Genomic DNA, 16,571 nt, shown 5'->3' on the forward strand with positions numbered 1-16,571 from the left:
GGCGGTGGAGACCTTTGTGTGGCCTTCCTTGACTACGCCAACGCCTTCGGGTCGGTCGCCCACAATGTCCTCGTCGACGCGGTCCGGGGAGCTGGGTGAGGGGAGGCATTCGCCTCCATAGTGGAGGACCTGTACAGCGGCAACACGACATCCATCGTCGGTGAGGCGGGCATCACGGAGCCCATCAACATCTCATCCGGGATCGGTCAGGGCTGCCCACTGAGTGGGCTGCTGTTAAACCTGGTTCTCGTTCCGGTCATCAGGGCGGTGCAGGGAGGTGAAGGGCAGCGGGGACCACCAGCGGGGATCTCTGCGCAGCATTCCTGTATTTCAGCAATGCGTTTGGCTGCGTCTCCCACAATGCCATCGTGGATGCGGTGCGCGGAGTGGGTGCAGGCGAGGCCTTCGCAGAGCTGGTCCAGGACATGTACTACGAGAGCAGCAGCAGCGTTGTGACCAACGACAACTGCACGGACCCCATCCCGATGCGCTGCGGCATACGACAGGGCTGTCTATTGAGTGGATTGCTTTTCAATTTGGTCTTGGACCCCGTCGTCCGGAAGGTGTAGGGCACAACTGCAGACCACTGCATACTCGCCTACGCGGACAACCTGACCCCCTTGGCTCGGGACCCGGCGAGCCTGCAGGCAAGCATCAACCTGATCGAGGAGGAAGCTGGGCGGCTGGGCCTATCCCTCAACGCTGCCAAGTGTCGCAGTCTGTACTTGAGCGGCTGCTCGCCTGTGGGACTCAGGGGCAGCCAATTCCTTGTGAATGGCACCCCTATCCCTGTCATCAGGGACTTTGAGGCCTTCGCCCACCTCGGCAGGCCAGTCGGGTTCAACATCCTGCAAGACGGATCGGACGTGGACGCAGCCATCCACCTGGGCACCAGATCCTAGGCTCCATGCTGGCCCCATGGCAAAGGCTCGACGCCATCAAGACGTTCCTCTACCCGGCGCTCCACCACCTGATGAGGACGGGGACCGTTGGCAAGACTGAGTGGGCCAGACTGGACGAGGCCCTCTGGCCACTGATCAAGCGGACTCTGTACCTACCACCTGGAGCATCAAATGACTACATCTACGACAGCAGCAGGGCCGGGGCCTGCGGGATCCCCTGCGCGGCAGAGACGAGCGACGTCTGCCGGGTGGACTCTGTGTTCAAGCTGCTGACCTCGCGGGAGCCGGAGGTTCCCCCGATGGCTCTGGACGATCTGATGGGCATTGTGAAGGCGAGGCTGCGGCGAGACTGCGACCTGCCCGACGCGGGGCTCTACCTGTCGGGCCACAACGAGGGAGATTTCCGGATGCACGCAACGCAGCTGCGAAGCGTCTGGATGGAAGGGAGGAAGGCGTCGGGGCGACTCAACGTAGCCTGGGAGCTGGGACCGGGGGGAGCAAGCATCACGGTCGGGAGCCAAGTAATCACCCCTCGAGGGCGATTGAAGGTGATGCATTCTCTCCTATTCCAGCTAGCCCAGCTGAAAGATGCCAGGCTCCATGCACTGCCCAACCAGGGGAAGGTAATGGAATGCGTCGCCGCCAACCCTGCAGGTTCCAACTTCATCCGGACGGGTTTGTACACCCGCTTTGCAGACTGGCGTTTTATTTCACAGGGCTCGTCTCAACCTGCTCCCCTTTAACGGCGCCCAACTGTAGAGGCGTGGCAGCGACCAACGGTGCAGGCGTTGTGGCTTCGCCAGCGAGACCCTGCCGCACGTCTTCAACCACTGCATGCGGCAGTCCCAGCGCCGCAACAATGTCGTCGAGCGTGTGAAGAAGGCAAGTGCTGGCCGCTTCACTCTCGTTTCAGAGAACGCAGCGGTGGGGGACACGCAGCTCCGACCTGACCTGGTGCTGGTGTGTGGCGAGGAGGCAGTGGTGGTGGACGCCTGCATACCCTTCGAAAACCGGAAGGAGGCCCTGGTCCAGGCGAGGAGGACCACAGAAGGGAAGTACCGCCTCGTGATCGACCAGCTGCGGCGGCGGTACCAACGGGTTACAGTAGAGGCGGTGGTGGTTGGGGCCCTGGGCAGCTGGGGCCCTGCCAACGATCGCTTCCTCAAAAAACTCTGTTCCAGGTCCTACCTCAAGAGGATGAAGCAGATGGCCGCCAGCGACACCATCCGGGCCTCCAGGGACATCCGCGCGGCCCACATCGCAGGACCCACGCGAAGACCGGAACCAGGAACGAAGCAGGAAGAAAGAAGATGCATGTTAATTAAGGCACTTTTCTTTAATTTTTTTTGCCTATAGTATTGTTTAGGTATAAGAAGACAAGTAGTATTGTATAATGTAGTGCATGACCCCATTTCCTTTTTTTTCTTATAGTGATTGTTTAATTTCTTGTGTATTTCGTCACTGTAAACATAGATAAGGCTGATGATGGTGTAACTCCTTTTCCCAGTCAACCACCGACATCCATTAGATATACCAGCTTGATCCAGACGTCTATATCCAGATGGAGTGTACAGAGGACGTCATATTGATTATACATATTCGACATTGAGCACAACGAACGTCCAAAAGACGTCACCTAGACGTACTGAAAGGACTTTCAAAGATAACACATAGGTACATTCTATGGACGTAGTATAGACGTGTGGCGAAATGCTGTAGTCTGTGCTCTTCTTTCAAGGCCTGATATGTGATATATCACCCGTATTAAAGACGCATAAATGGGTTCAAAATGTTTTTTTCTTCTCTAAATGTGTGTAAATAGTGACCTTATCCGAGTAAAACCCTTGTCGCTAAGTGTGGGCATCATGCAGCGAACGACACAAACAATATTTTGGTTGGTTTACATATACGTTGCTATGATTTATTGTCGGGGCGTCCGGCAGCGGACGTTGTCGGACAGAATAGATGCTGCAAAATATATTTTCAATTCGCCGCGTTACACACCGCGCGCCAGCGCTGCGACGACAAAGGTTACAACCCATAGTTATTTTTATGACAGTGAGCAGCTACTCCGCTGCTTTTGTCAGTGTTTGTTTTCACTATTTATTGCTGCCAATCGAAATTGTAATTTAAAAACGACATTAAAATAAGAAGAAATAATGTTACAGGCCAGTCATAAAATAAATTATTTGGGGGAAAAAAATCTAGAGCAATATTTGCTGCGCCAGACTCGTTATAGCGGCAATTTCGTCTGCTTGTGTTACTGGGATTACGTCACCACCATAGCACAAGTTCCTGCTGTGTAACTGCGCGGGGGCACGAGAGGCCCTACAGGCCTACACACACACACACACATATATATATATATATATGGGTGGTTTCATCTCAAATCGTGCAGGCAAAAAGGGTCGAATTTTTAATTTCGATGAAAAAAATATATGTTATGGCGCCGTTTCTAAAAACGCAGTCGCCACAAACCGCAAGTTCGTCGGATTTTTTGTTCTCGACTTATGAATGTTTAAAGAGGCCGCGGCGAAAAGCAGTGTTTTTCACACCCGTCGTGGGTCGGATGTTTCGCTTGATCTCCCGCCCTGGATTTTCAGTCCACATTATATTATCTTTTTTCAAGCACTCTGTGGACACATTTAAAAGGCTCCAATACCATAAAATAATTTTATTCGTTTTGCTTTTGTTTTGTAAAAATGTCAAAAACGCCCCCTCGGTCAATTGTTGACGAAGTTTGACAATTAATTACTGGCGATCTACTTGGGTTACATCGATAATTGTTATGTCTACGGAGAGCCCAAAACACGTTCTTTATATGTATTATAAAATAACTCGGCTGTATGAAATATTTTTTTGTTACGTTTACGTTAATATTATGTGAAAACCAAAAAGTACCATTTTTGAAATTGATTTTCTCAAAAAACCCATTTTTTATTTTTTTTCATTTTTTGTTAAAATGTAGATGTGATAGTTTTCTACGTGAAAATTAAGCCGAGAAAGTGTATATTTTGTTTGTATGTTCTATATTTAAGCATAAATATCGTACAAAAACGTGTTTTTACGGCTCGAAATAGACTTGCGAATTGCGCGTCTTCACAAGCTTGGAAATAGTTTTTTTCTTTTTTTCAACGTTCCCACATAAAAATGAAATACAGTATTTCCACCCTGTTATATTTATTGATTATTTAAATTTTATTATAGGCGGCAAGCTACATCGGAGGAGTTCCAAAAAGAGAAAGCAACACTTCTTAACAGACCAGCAGGTGTCGTTAATTTTTTACGTGTAGGAGTCGGTAGACGTCGTATTTATTCGGGGCCCTCATTGACCTGCATGAACGTCCCGCCCTTTCGGAGCCAGCAGATGACCACGACTATTCGCGCTCGTTGTGTTAGATAGGACGGCCCGTGACAGTAAAGCGAGCAGCGCACCCTGTGTCACGAGGAGTGAAATGGTACGATTGTGTCGTTGACACGGCGAACAGTGACAGCCACCCAGGAGCAGTCAGTCAGAGTATTGCACAAGGGAAAGCAAAGGAATCGTTGCCTGAAAGGATGAGGACACCACGGCCTTACAATATCGACGGTCAACAACTGTTCTGCCAGCCAAAACAACGCCGCGTGCGCGCTAAAACAGGCGGCGCGGGACAGAAATCCCGCAGACGCACACACGAAGATGGGCCGGTTTCGTTAGGGATGTGGGGAAATTTGAAACCAGCCATCCGTGCATGCGTGAAACGATACTGCCTGTTTGCCCTAGCTTCGAGCGCCCTATCCTTACCTTGAAACGGCCGTGCTCTCTCTCTCTCTCTCCGGGGAGGTCCGATAGCACCGAAGGGTTATCTATTAAACTTGACGAAGAAAACGAGAAGGGACTGTTTAAGTTTAATTATCCCCACCAACCCGCTCGTTCTGTCCTTATAAAGGGTTATCTCTTTTGGAAACAGCAAAGCCCGGAGATTGACATTAAAACGAGCGTGTTGGTAAATATACTTGTGTTTGTACTCTGCCCGGAGACTAGTTGGGTCGAAGTCAGCCTCCTTGTCAACTATAACCGTTTGTGAAGAGTGGGCTTCTGCCGAGATGAAAAGTTAGCGCCGTCTGACGTGTTCTTTTGAAAAAGGGAAGGGGAAAGAGAAAGTTTGAGTAACTGCAGAAACTACCTCGAAAGCTCCTCTCCCGATATAAATAATAATAATAATAATTTTTATTTGCACAGAATGCGATACCCACTCGGCAGCGTGCAAGGCTAAGCAGAAAGGTTGAAGCATAGTCTCGGTTACCTTCTCGCGCATCGCCTGCTCGAATCTATTCCTCACTTTCTTTCGCACAGCCACTGTTCCGCACAGCCGTCGTGGATGTGCGTAATAGAGGGAGGAACAGATTCGAGCATCATCTGGACGTCGTCATCCTGCCATACTTCAATGTCGTGGGGCCGGCTCGTGTGTGTTTCTTCGCCCCGCTGAACTTTGTTTCTCGGGTGCGGTTTTTTCTGAACGTTTTTTTTTTTTTCAATGTTTTCTTACTAACCGTTTGTTAGCACTGTTCAGTTGTTGGGTTTATTTCGTCATGGCGTAGCTGCCTGGCGGTGATGTAGAGAGCGTGTTCGCACGCATTTGGTTACGTCCCGTTTAGGGAATGCCCGGAGGAGTTGGTTTTTGTTCTTGCCATGTGCGGCTGAGTTTTCTCGTCTTTATTAAATTTTTGATTTTTTTGTTTGTTTTACCTTTACGTGCCGTCGACTTCTTTGTCTGACTCTCCACCAGGCGTGGACCTATCGCCTTGCCACCGCTCGAACCTAAATACTTTATTTTTTTTAACGCAATTTTCGTTAAGATCGGAGTTGGGCAATTTAATTCCGATTTATTTATTTTTATTTCCTACCCCTTTCCATGACACACTCTCTGTGTGTTTCGGACCGTTTCTGTGTCACCACTTTTGTGTATTACGGAAGTGAAAGGACATTCCCTGGTGACCTGTGCGATGTGCGGTGAACAAACCCCCAGTGTTTGGTTTCGGAAAGAATTGTAAATAATATATCGACGATATGGTGACTTTCTTTGTCTTAGTAATATGACAGCTAATAGCTAGTCGTGCTAGTTTACTGTGAAAGGTTTATAAATCGAAACAATACAACGTCTGTGCCTTTTGGTTATTGAAAGTCTACTAGGCCTGCTGATTTGGTTAGATATGTATCTCCTGGTTCCAGCTCTTATCAAAACATACATAAATATTCAATACCATAAAATCCGTTTACAATTGATTACAAAATGCAGAAGAAAATTCAAGAAAACTTTTTCACAATTCATAGAGACGCATGTGTCGCTATGTCTGACTTAGGTCTTGCAAAACAAAGACGTCTTTTTTCCGATATTGAGGCCTAAATATAAAACATACAAACAAAATATACACTTTCTAGGCTTGATTTTCGTGTAGACAACTATCATATCTACATTTGAACAAAAATAAAAAATATAAAAAATGGGTTTTTTGAGAAAATCAATTTCAAAAATGGTACTTTTTGGTTTGTGCATAATATTAACGTAAATGTAACGCAAAAGATATTTTATACAGCCGAGTCATTTTATAATACATATAAAGAGCGTGTTTAGGGCTCTCCGTGGACATAAAAAATATTGGTGTAACCCAAGTAGATCGCCAGTAATTAATTGTCAAAGTTCGTCAACAATTGACCGAGGAGGCGTTTTTGACATTTTTACAGAAAAAAAGCAAAACGCCTAAAATTATTTCATGGTATTGGAGCCTTTTAAATATGTCCACAGAGTGCTTTAAAAAATATAATATAATGTGGACTGAAAATTCAAGGCGGGAGATCAAGCGAAACATCCGACCCACGGCGAGTGTGAAAAACCCTGCTTTTCGCCGCGGCCTCTTTAAAAATTCATAAGTCGAGAACGAAAAATCTGACGTGCTTGCGATATGTGGCGACTGCGGTTTTAGAAACGGCGCCATAACATATATTTTTTTCGTCGAAATTAAAAATTCGACCTTTTTTGCCTGCACGATTTGAGGTGAAACCACCCATATATATATATTTTTTTTTTCCGCGCGCGAACAGTAGCGAGGGCGACAGCTCGGTTTCAATATGAGCTTGGCGCTAAAATTATAGACCCACGTTGTTTCTTTATTTTTGCGCTAAAAAGTTATTTTACGACACGCCTGTAATTAACTGCAATGCGTACTTCTGTACGACCGAGAAAACGCGGGAACTTGATTATTTGAAACCGAAACCAGACATATCAAAGCGCCGAACACGTCAGGCAACTACAGCGCACTTACCACGTGACGCCAACGGCAGATTCCCGCGCGGCTTGACCGGGCCCCCCACGAATGCCACTTCGCACTTCGCTTGCTTCGTTTTGGTTTGTTTGTGTTTGCTGTGTGTAGTTTCGGAATTCTCTGCTTGTGGCATTGGGCGCAAAGACGCTGTTTTGTATCCGATACTCGGCCCCGTCTGCAAAGGGTCACAAGTGAGTGCAGCTCACGGTGCGCATGCGATTTTATCCCTCACATTTCGAGTTTGTGAATTCTGACGTATAGAAAGCTCAATCGACGGAGCTCTTACCGCTGTTGTAGCCGTGCGCACAGAATGTTCCACTCCTTTACCTTATGTGTGGCATAAAACAGTGCCCCGTGCTTCGCATAAACGAGTCTTAAGTAGTATTTCAGTTGACTAGTTATACCTAAAGCCATCTCAAAAAGACGCATAAGAAAAAGAGCTAACCAGGAGGTCAACGCTCTGTTTGAACACTTTGCTCTGCCGGGAACGTCAAGTAACATTTTATCCCCTACAACTTCGGACTCTGGACACTTATCGTGTGAAAGTGGAGCTGGGAATTCCTCCCGTTTGCGCGTTCTGAATACAGCGAGTTCGGACAGTGCAGATGAAACCACAGAGAGCATTTGCCACTCTCGCTACGACCACGAGGAGTTTGCCGAGCTGCCTCGAGGTGCCGACTTGGAGGCGAGTATTTATTTCGTCTTCCGAAATTATCATTGAGACTGCTGTCGGCAGGGAAGGAGGAACAAGTGGAGAGGAAGTTTCAGACACGCCTGAGGGGTTTGCCTCTCTCCTGGCTAAATGGGCTGTTGAACAGGGAGTTACACAGATGTCACTGACATCACTTCTGGGCCTTTTAAAATCGCACCATTGTTTTTCAGATCTACCCTCAGACGCTAGAACCTTGCTCCACACCCCTCATAATACAGCAAAAGTAACAGGGATAACTTCACTACCTCCCGGCCAGTATTGCCACTTTGGCATTGTTTCTGGCTTGAAGCGTATTCTTCTCCGGAGACTTCCCTCGCCTCAGTCTGTGACCATTTCGCTGAACGTAGATGGGCTGCCGCTATCGAAAAGCTCGAAGGAACAATTGTGGCCGATCCAGTGTTTGGTTCAGGACGCTAGATCCACCAAACAAGATGCACCTTTCCTTGTTCGAGCATTTGTTGGGCACTCCAAGCCTGGCTGTGCTAATAGCTTCTTAGAGCCACTAGTTGCTGAGCTGAAAGAGGTCCTAGACAAAGGTACTTCTGTCTCGGGCAAAACTACCAGTGTAACAGTCAAAGGCATTATATGCGATGCCCCTGCTCGAGCATTTATCTTTAAAAAAAAGGGGCATACCGGCTATTCTGGGTGTCCGAAATGTACTGTCGAGGGCAGTTTCGGTGCTAAAATGCACTTTCCTACCACAGTGGCAACACCTAGGACAGACCATTGATTTAGAAGTCAGGTGGACAGTGACCACCACCTTGGGACATCAGTGTTAACCTCCCTATTGACTGCATAAAGTGTGTGCCTCTTGACCCCGTGCACCTGGTGTATCTGGGAGTGACGAGGAAGCTTGTCAACTTGTGGCTCTCTGGACCACTAGCGGTTCGACTTGGTCCCTCACAGCGACAAGAAGTGTTCGAAAAAAGCCTTTCATTTGCGACTCATGTGCCTGCGGAGTTTGTACGCAAGCCTAGGAGACTTGACGACAAGGACCACTGGAAGGCCACAGAGTTCCGGCTGTTTGTTCATTAGACTGGTCCAGTGATCCTCAAAGAAACACTGGCAAGGAGAGTTTACGAGAACTTTCTAACCTTGCATGTTGCAGTCACCATCTTGAGCACACCTTCACCGTGTCAGCTACAGGCTGGGTATGCCGAGACACGTTTACAGCATTCTGTGAAAGGATTTGCAGCGCTGTATGGTGAAGATGACGTCTCCTACAATGTTCATTGCCTTTTGCATCTGCCATCAGATGCTCGCTTGCACGGCACATTGGACTCGTTCTCAGCGTTCGCATTTGAAAACAACATGCAGGCAATCAAGAGAATGCTGCGTAGGCCTGGCTGCTCACTAAATCAGCTGTACAACAGGCTAGAGGAAAATCAACAGCACACACAGAACCCCCCAAAAGACACATCCTTTAAGCTGCTTCATGCTCACGAAGGTGGAAGCTTGCCCCCTGGTTCCAGGCCACCAGAATACACCATGGCTAAGTTCGCAGATTTCACGCTGAGTTTGAAAAAGTCCGACTGCTGCTGACAAATTGACGAAGACATTGTGCTCATCGAAAACTTTGCTTTCAAGGTGTCTGATAGTCTACCTTGTATTACTGGAAAGAAATTCTGTGAGAAGAAGGCCCTTTACACCTATCCGTTAGATTCTACAAGACTTGGCATCTGTGTTGTTTCAAAGCCGTCCACTATACAGCTCTGGCGTCTCGACAATGTAAAGAAGCTCATCAAGCTTCCTTATCACAACCAGTATGTTGTGATGCCTCTTTTACACACTACATGAACATTAAGAGGCTCAACAAGCTGTTTGCACATGTTTGTGCTGTAGGGCTTCATTTCTTTTTTTATTACATATAATGTTTTGCAATCTATTCCTTGGCAGGCTGACCATATTTCCCACTGTAGTAAATTAGAAACGCCGAAATTACATCTGTCATTTACTTCCAGCTTGCCCTGCAGTCGAAGTGAAAGTGAGTCCTGCCATGTGGCGCAGCCTTCTTTTCAACATGCTTTTACTGTTCATTAAGTTGGGAAACTTTTATTCAGCCTTGCCCCCTTCTTTGTATGTAAGGGTTTCCTTTGTGTCATATTTCATTCAAAGCCTAGCATTGTTCCAACTTCAAAGTAGTGGTTCTTTAACCCTTTTTTGCTTGCATGGTTCATTTGGTGCATTTCACTATATATTATGCACTATTTAACCTCATTATGCTTCTGTTTCAGAGGCGGTATTGCATAGTGTACTTCACTGAAGAAAAATTAGTAGAGCTTGTGCCAAAATGTTGGATTAATGGTGATAAGTGCTTCTGGCCTCCTGGTCCTGGAAACAAAACCTCACTAATCAAAAAGGGACCAGAACCTGGCAAGGACTGGATTTCATTCACTGTTCAAGTAAAAGGAACATTTAGTAAGTACAGGTAATTGTTACATAAAAAATATTAAATTGTATATCACACACTATTGAGAAAATTTAAAATGTTTTAAACTCTATCACGAGAATACCACTTCTCGTGTACTTGCTTCACCACTTGCAAGGAAGTTTGCATCCAAACAGAATGACACTTCACTGGTTTTCTGATCTTTTTAGAGAGATGAGGATGGTCGGCGGAAGCTGGAACTATCTGAGTACAGATCGGACCTGGAGTCTTCAGAAGATGGGAAAAAGAGAAAAATCCAAAAGCCGACTCGCTACGTCAGCGACATGGAAGACTCAACAGGACCGCCAATTGTGCCGTGTAGTTTTCAAGGATCGCAAGCAAACGACTGCGGCGGTAAGTGCAATGAAGTCTATTAGTGCGCACATTAAACTCCACGTTTTCAACGGCTAAGGAAGGCAGCTTATTAACAATAAATATAGATTCGTCATAGGTACATATATAAATATACTGGGTGAAACAAGGAGACGGTATAGGCTCTTTAAATCGACCGGGAAATTTGGTTTCTTAAGCTATCGCGCTACGACTTTGTGCAGCGTTGCCCACAGATGGTGCATTTTTTTTTTTGTAAAATTTGCAAAGAGCGAACTTACCTGAGGAAAAAGTAAAGAAAGAAAAAGGCTTAGCTCCTATGGAAACTCAGCGACGCCACCGGTCTTCAAACAACATGGCGCCGTTTCGCACGGGACACAAGAGATGGCGCAACGAACGCCGCCAACGAACGAGCATACGGCGCCGAGAGCCACCGTCTTTAGCAGATGATCTTCTCGACTCAAAAGCGACGCGCGTTCCGCAGGCGGCGACAGTCGCAGAAACAAAAACAGGCGCAGTAACAACGAGGAACTGCAGTTCCTTGTCTGCTAAATACGCCGGCTCTCGGCGCCGTATGCTCGTTCGTTGGCGGCGTTCGTTGCGCCATCTCTTGTGTCCCGTGCGAAACGGCGCCGTGTTGTTTGAAGACCGGTGGCGTCGCTGAGTTTCCATAGGAGCTAAGCCTTTTTCTTTCTTTACTTTTTCCTCAGGTAAGTTCGCTCTTTGACAATTTTACAAAAAAAATATGCACCATCTGTGGGCAACGCTGCACAAAGTCGTAGCGCGATAGGTTAAGAAACCGAATTTTCCGGTCGATTTAAAGAGCCTACCGTCTCCTTGTTTCACCCTGTATATTTCTATAACAATTATAATAACCTTTGCAATTGTTCTGCCAATTTTCGCTAGATTTGGAAGTCTGGTCGGAATCCTCGTTTGGTAAGCATTACTTCCCATAGTACATTCAGAAAAATGAAAGATAATCCTAAAATCCTTTTTCCCAGGCTTTTAATTTCTGCAGAAAGTGGCATGCTAAACGTGGTCCATGTACCAATACTGGAGAGTACTATGTTGGTTTTAAAAGCTATGTGGGCAATCAGCAAGCTTCGTAGAAACTGCCACTGTGAAGAAACTGGATGTCGGACTTCTTATTAATTCAGCTCACCTTTTTCTCGCGTTGTCCTGTAGTACAATATTCATGTAATTGTGCTAATGAGCAGACAGAGAGAACAAAGTTACTCGTGTATTTTGTTCGCCAGAGGAGGACCGCAGCACTGAAATGACTGAGGACTGCAGTGTCGAAAGGGGGGCGAGGCCACACGCAGAAGAGCATCATCAAAGTAATGACGAAATAATAAATTGTAGCTTGTTGGCACTGGGAGTGTATAATACATGTTTAAAGGAGAAATCAAAAAGGAAGGAGGAAACGTTTGTATGTGGTTCCCATGACAGCCATAGAGTGCATTAGTTATAGTGAGAATATATTTATACGAGGTATCCATCCATCAAGCCGGTTCTTCATCTATGAGGTATCTATAAGAATCAATTCACTGTTTTGGTGTTAAATGTGACGGTAACACTCTTTTCTTACAGTTAAGGTAGCTGCCCACCGACAAGGAAATGGACACCAGCCTAAGCTGTCCACATCCGAGAAGTTGATACAATCAGAAGGCAATTGATTATGAACTGACTGATGTTTTAAGAATTTTTGCAAATTGAAGCGTCACTTTTCATATATCTTGTATACAGTCAATCATTGAATTCTCACAAGATTTTATTTCGAAATGAGCACTGATAACTACAGGGTGTCACAAAAGAAAATTTACACGGTCTTTTTTACCGCAAAAATAAACTAGGCATCGGCGAACGCTCATTCTCCGCCCAAAGGTAGAGCTAGAGGTCACAACCAGATGCCAAAGTTTCAGCCCGATCCGATAACTTAATCAAAAGTTATAAGTGGTTTTCTGAAACTTTCAATGGGAAAATGGCGGCCGACGGAGTTTTCAAACACATGGGGCTCTATGGCACCAGAAACCGAAAACAGGCAAAAATGGGCTCCATTTTCCCATTGAACTTTTCAGAAAATCACTTATAACTTTTGATTAAGTTATCGGACCGGGCTGAAACTTTGGCATCTGGTTGTGACCTCTAGATCTACCTTTGGGCGGAGAATGAGCGTTCGGCGATGCCTAGTTTATTTTTGCGGTAAAAAAGACCGTGTAAATTTTCTTTTGTGACACCCTGTACTATGTTAGAATACAGTGAATTCATAAAAATGCATAAGAATTGTTTCGGTGTTCAAGTAACACTCTTTTCGTAATGTTAATCTTGCTCAGCCTGGGCCATCCACATCCAGGAAGTTGCTCCAACCTGAAGGTAATTGATTGTCAAGCAATGTGGATTTTCACGAGCAGAAGCATAACTCTTCATATATCTTGCTCAAATCGATTAGTGGCATTTATGTTTATGAACAAGATTTTATCTTGAAATAAGTAATATGTGTTAGAAGGCCGATAATCCATAAACTTGCATAGGAATTGTTTTGGAGTTAATGTGATATCAATGCTTTGTTCTTACAGTTCAGCTGCCTACCGATCGACACGGAAATGAAGATCAGCAAATGCTTTCCGCATCCAGAAAGCTGCTACCACCAGAAAGTAATTGATTAAGTAATTAGTGTTTCACAGTTTAGCAGCATTATTCATGTCTTTAGCACACATTAATAGTTGATTTTTATTTTCTAATTAACTTACTTTCATATGAGTAATAATCAATGAAAGGTTGGTAATCTATAAACGTAGATAATGTTTCATAGAAATTCCCTTGCACTGGCTTAGTTCATAAAAATGCACAGAATGCCTAATTAACTCCATTAATGTCTGCGGCCTGACTTGTTTTCAAGGAGGATATGGTTAACCTGGTGAATTACATGCCTTCTCTCTAATAAGATTAGAAGCTGGACTAGACATAATTTGAATTTTCTCTTAGCATAATGTTCACCTTTACTCTCTAGAATTTCAGCGAGAGATTGTCAATCGGCTCACAGTACTCCGCATCGTTCAGCAGCAGCAAGGAGAATTGTTACGGGCTCTCACGGTGCGACAGACATGAGGTGAACTAGTGAAAAATCTAGAACTACTTGTCAGCAGTCCCTTCTATGATGTTTCGAGCCTGAAAACATATGATTCCACAATTCAAGGGGAAATCAAGAAAACCTTGGCAAGCAGAATCTCTACTTTTCGCTTCCACGAGGACATCTCTCATTCAGCAACTTTGAACAAGGCTCGCAGTCCCGAAAAAAAGCTTGGGAAGAAACCAGATTTGTTTTCATGTTTCTTTTTATAAGTTGCTTTGCGGAATTGCTTGCCGGCACTGATTCTAATATAAGGTATTTTCAAATAAATATTGTCCCTGCTAGCTGAGTGCACATACTTTAATAGTTATGCAACCATATGTGCCTTTCAAAGAAAAATGCACTGGGGCACTTCATAGCTGTCTGCAGACTGCCACTGATGCGTGGTGTCTTTGGCCCACTCTATACTAGTAAAAGTCCCAATCCAAGGAAAAAAAATTACCTATATAGTGTAATAGTTTTGTTAAATGTCTGCTATATACTGTAGCATTTTTGTTAAATGTCTGCTATATACTGTAGCACTTTTGTTAAATAGCTGCTATTTCAACGTATCTTTTTTTTTTTAGGTCCAACAACTCGCCGACGCTGGGGGGTCTGGGGTCGCCTCCTGCACAAGACGAGTCACGAGGAGTTTGTTCACCGACCAGCTGGCCTGCAAGTTTTTCTGGCAGGGACGCAAGGAGAAGTTTTCATTTTGCAAGCTCCACCTTGCCAAGGGCGTCGTCAGTAAGTATTGTCCAGAAAAGTACCGCAAATGATTTCCCATGGAACACGATCTATAAAAGTGTGCAACAACTTGCATATGCTAAGCCCTTAACTTACGTGGTTAGCTATGTTCACATCCAACGAGTCCATCATGCATAGCAGTGTTCTGTTTTGCTGTTTTTTTTATCAGGTGCAGTCCGGAGCTGCAATAAGTGCCAAGACTGCACCGTGGAGTCGGTTATTAAGGATTAGCTCCGCCATGCTCCTGCTAGGCACCGTGCATCTCAAAAGGTAAGGTGGCGTTACCAGACAAAATTTTGATGATTTTTATTTTGTGAAACGAACATTACTCACAAAAATGTGACTTTCTAAAAGTGGGAAATTATGATGTTTAATTTGTTTTGAGGATATTTCTAGGGACGAGTGTCGGGAGGTTTCACTAGCAATTTATGCCTTGTTTGGTTTAGAACTAAAAAAAACTGCAGGTATAAATATTATTGAAAAATTGATTTGAAGCAGTTTTCCCTAGATTGACTTGGTAATAAATAAAAATAGTGTTAGCATATCGGTTGCATTCTTCCGTATTTGTGGCTACATAATATCTTCTATCTTTTTCAGGAACAGTCCGCGTCACAAGACAGAGCAAAGCCAACTCTAAGTCATCTGACACGCGATCTATTTTCTCACGATCATCTACGAATTCTTTCTAACTGCCAAGCTATCGGTAGAACTTTGGAAAATCAGATAATATCCTTCCGTGGTGCAACAACTGTGCATCTAGATTTATTTTTTGTAAAAATAGGCTGAGGCTTGTTCATTGTTTTGTGTGAAATAAAGTTTAAAACAAAATACAACATTTTTGTTGCAAGTCTCACTTCTAGATTGTATCAATAATCAGCAATTTAAGGATTTATCGTGGTACTGTAAACGACTTAATATTCGCTTGGACCCCATTTTTTCGAATCGGCTCGGTAAAATGTAAACACATTGGAAGCTACATTGAGATCCTATCGCCTCGTTAAAATTAACACCCACAAATGATGAAAAATGCCATACATTTAGTTTGCCCCAAATCGCGCAATATAGAGCCTGCGAAAAATAGGTCGTTTACAGTATATATATATAGGCCATGCATACAACAAAATTTTCCAGGGAGTCTGATTTATGCAGCACTGAACGCAGCCCGTTTTTACCTTATTGCATGGAAATGCTCAAACAGCACATTTGCATAAATTGGGGTGACTGACCAGACAGGGTGGGAAACGGGGGAATGTAATGCTGAGGTAAGTTTTAGAACATAATTATTTTGATGGATGTCTCCTTATTCCAAGGACCAGACGTTTCAAAACCGATTCGGGTTCTCTTAAGGCCAAGTTGCACTAAAGAAAATCTGAATCGATTTTGAAACATTGGTTCCTTGGAATGAAGAATTGGTTGCTGTTTTTCTTTCATTTTATGTCCCAAGTATGTACATGGTACGTACACGGGATCAAGCTGAATATCTATCAAATGTCGTGAATGTCCAGGAGAAGCATCCATGTTACGTTAGTGGTACGTTTTCTGTGGGACCATTTTGCACTGCACGGTACATACATTGAATGTAAGATGGATCATTATGGATATCCATTGGATATGTTGAACACCCCAAAAATACATCTTTTGGACATTCATTAGAAGTTGGTGGTTGACTGGGTTTTTAACTTAGCTGTGTATGAGTGAATGCATGATCACAACGGCCTGTAAACACCGTCATCCTGTGCGGTATCATTGTACGAAAAAAACCCAAAACATGAATGAAATCGTTCGACGTGTAGCATCTTTTCGTCTGCGACCCCGGACCGGTCGCCTCTGGCCGGGGTTGCTTCAGGTACGTCGTCATGCACCCAGCGTCCCCACCCCAGCCAACGAAGGCTCTGACCTTCGATGTCTCCTGCCCGCCGGGCGCGTCTGTGGATTATATCTTCGACGCGGCCACGGGCATTGTCGGCACCGCCGAATTGTTTTCTGTGCAACGCCTGGGAGCAACCAACTTCCGATTGCCCGTCACCTCGTCGTCGGCCA

At 45.0% G+C, this 16,571-nt stretch overlaps 1 protein-coding gene and 1 pseudogene across 2 annotated transcripts; both read left to right on the plus strand.

The window, feature by feature from the left end:
- The first annotated feature begins 832 nt into the window (after positions 1-832).
- LOC115325817 lies at positions 833-2,965 on the plus strand. Of its 2 annotated transcripts, none has more exons than XM_029986518.2 (2): positions 833-1,525; positions 1,599-2,965. In XM_029986518.2, the coding sequence occupies exons 1-2, from the start codon at positions 908-910 to the stop codon at positions 1,659-1,661; spliced, it is 681 nt and encodes a 226-aa protein (XP_029842378.2). In that variant the 5' UTR covers positions 833-907; the 3' UTR covers positions 1,662-2,965. The 2 variants fall into 2 exon arrangements, with proteins under 2 accessions (XP_029842378.2, XP_040069564.1); XM_040213630.1 differs by having other exon boundaries at positions 1,619-2,965.
- On the plus strand, positions 1,737-15,314 carry LOC115325819 (annotated as a pseudogene).
- The last annotated feature ends 1,257 nt before the right edge of the window (positions 15,315-16,571 follow it).

This window comes from Ixodes scapularis, unplaced genomic scaffold, assembly GCF_016920785.2.
Source record: "Ixodes scapularis isolate PalLabHiFi unplaced genomic scaffold, ASM1692078v2 PGA_scaffold10__122_contigs__length_95168666, whole genome shotgun sequence".
Lineage (NCBI taxonomy): Eukaryota > Metazoa > Arthropoda > Arachnida > Ixodida > Ixodidae > Ixodes > Ixodes scapularis.

Excerpts from the sequence above, each read along its gene's own strand:
- LOC115325817 (XM_029986518.2), top strand. The coding sequence starts at position 908 with ATGCTGGCCCCATGGCAAAGGCTCGACGCCATCAAGACGTTCCTCTAC. Across the intron at positions 1,526-1,598 it reads CACTGCCCAACCAGGGGAAG|ACTGGCGTTTTATTTCACAG; the intron begins GTAATGGAATGC and ends CCCGCTTTGCAG.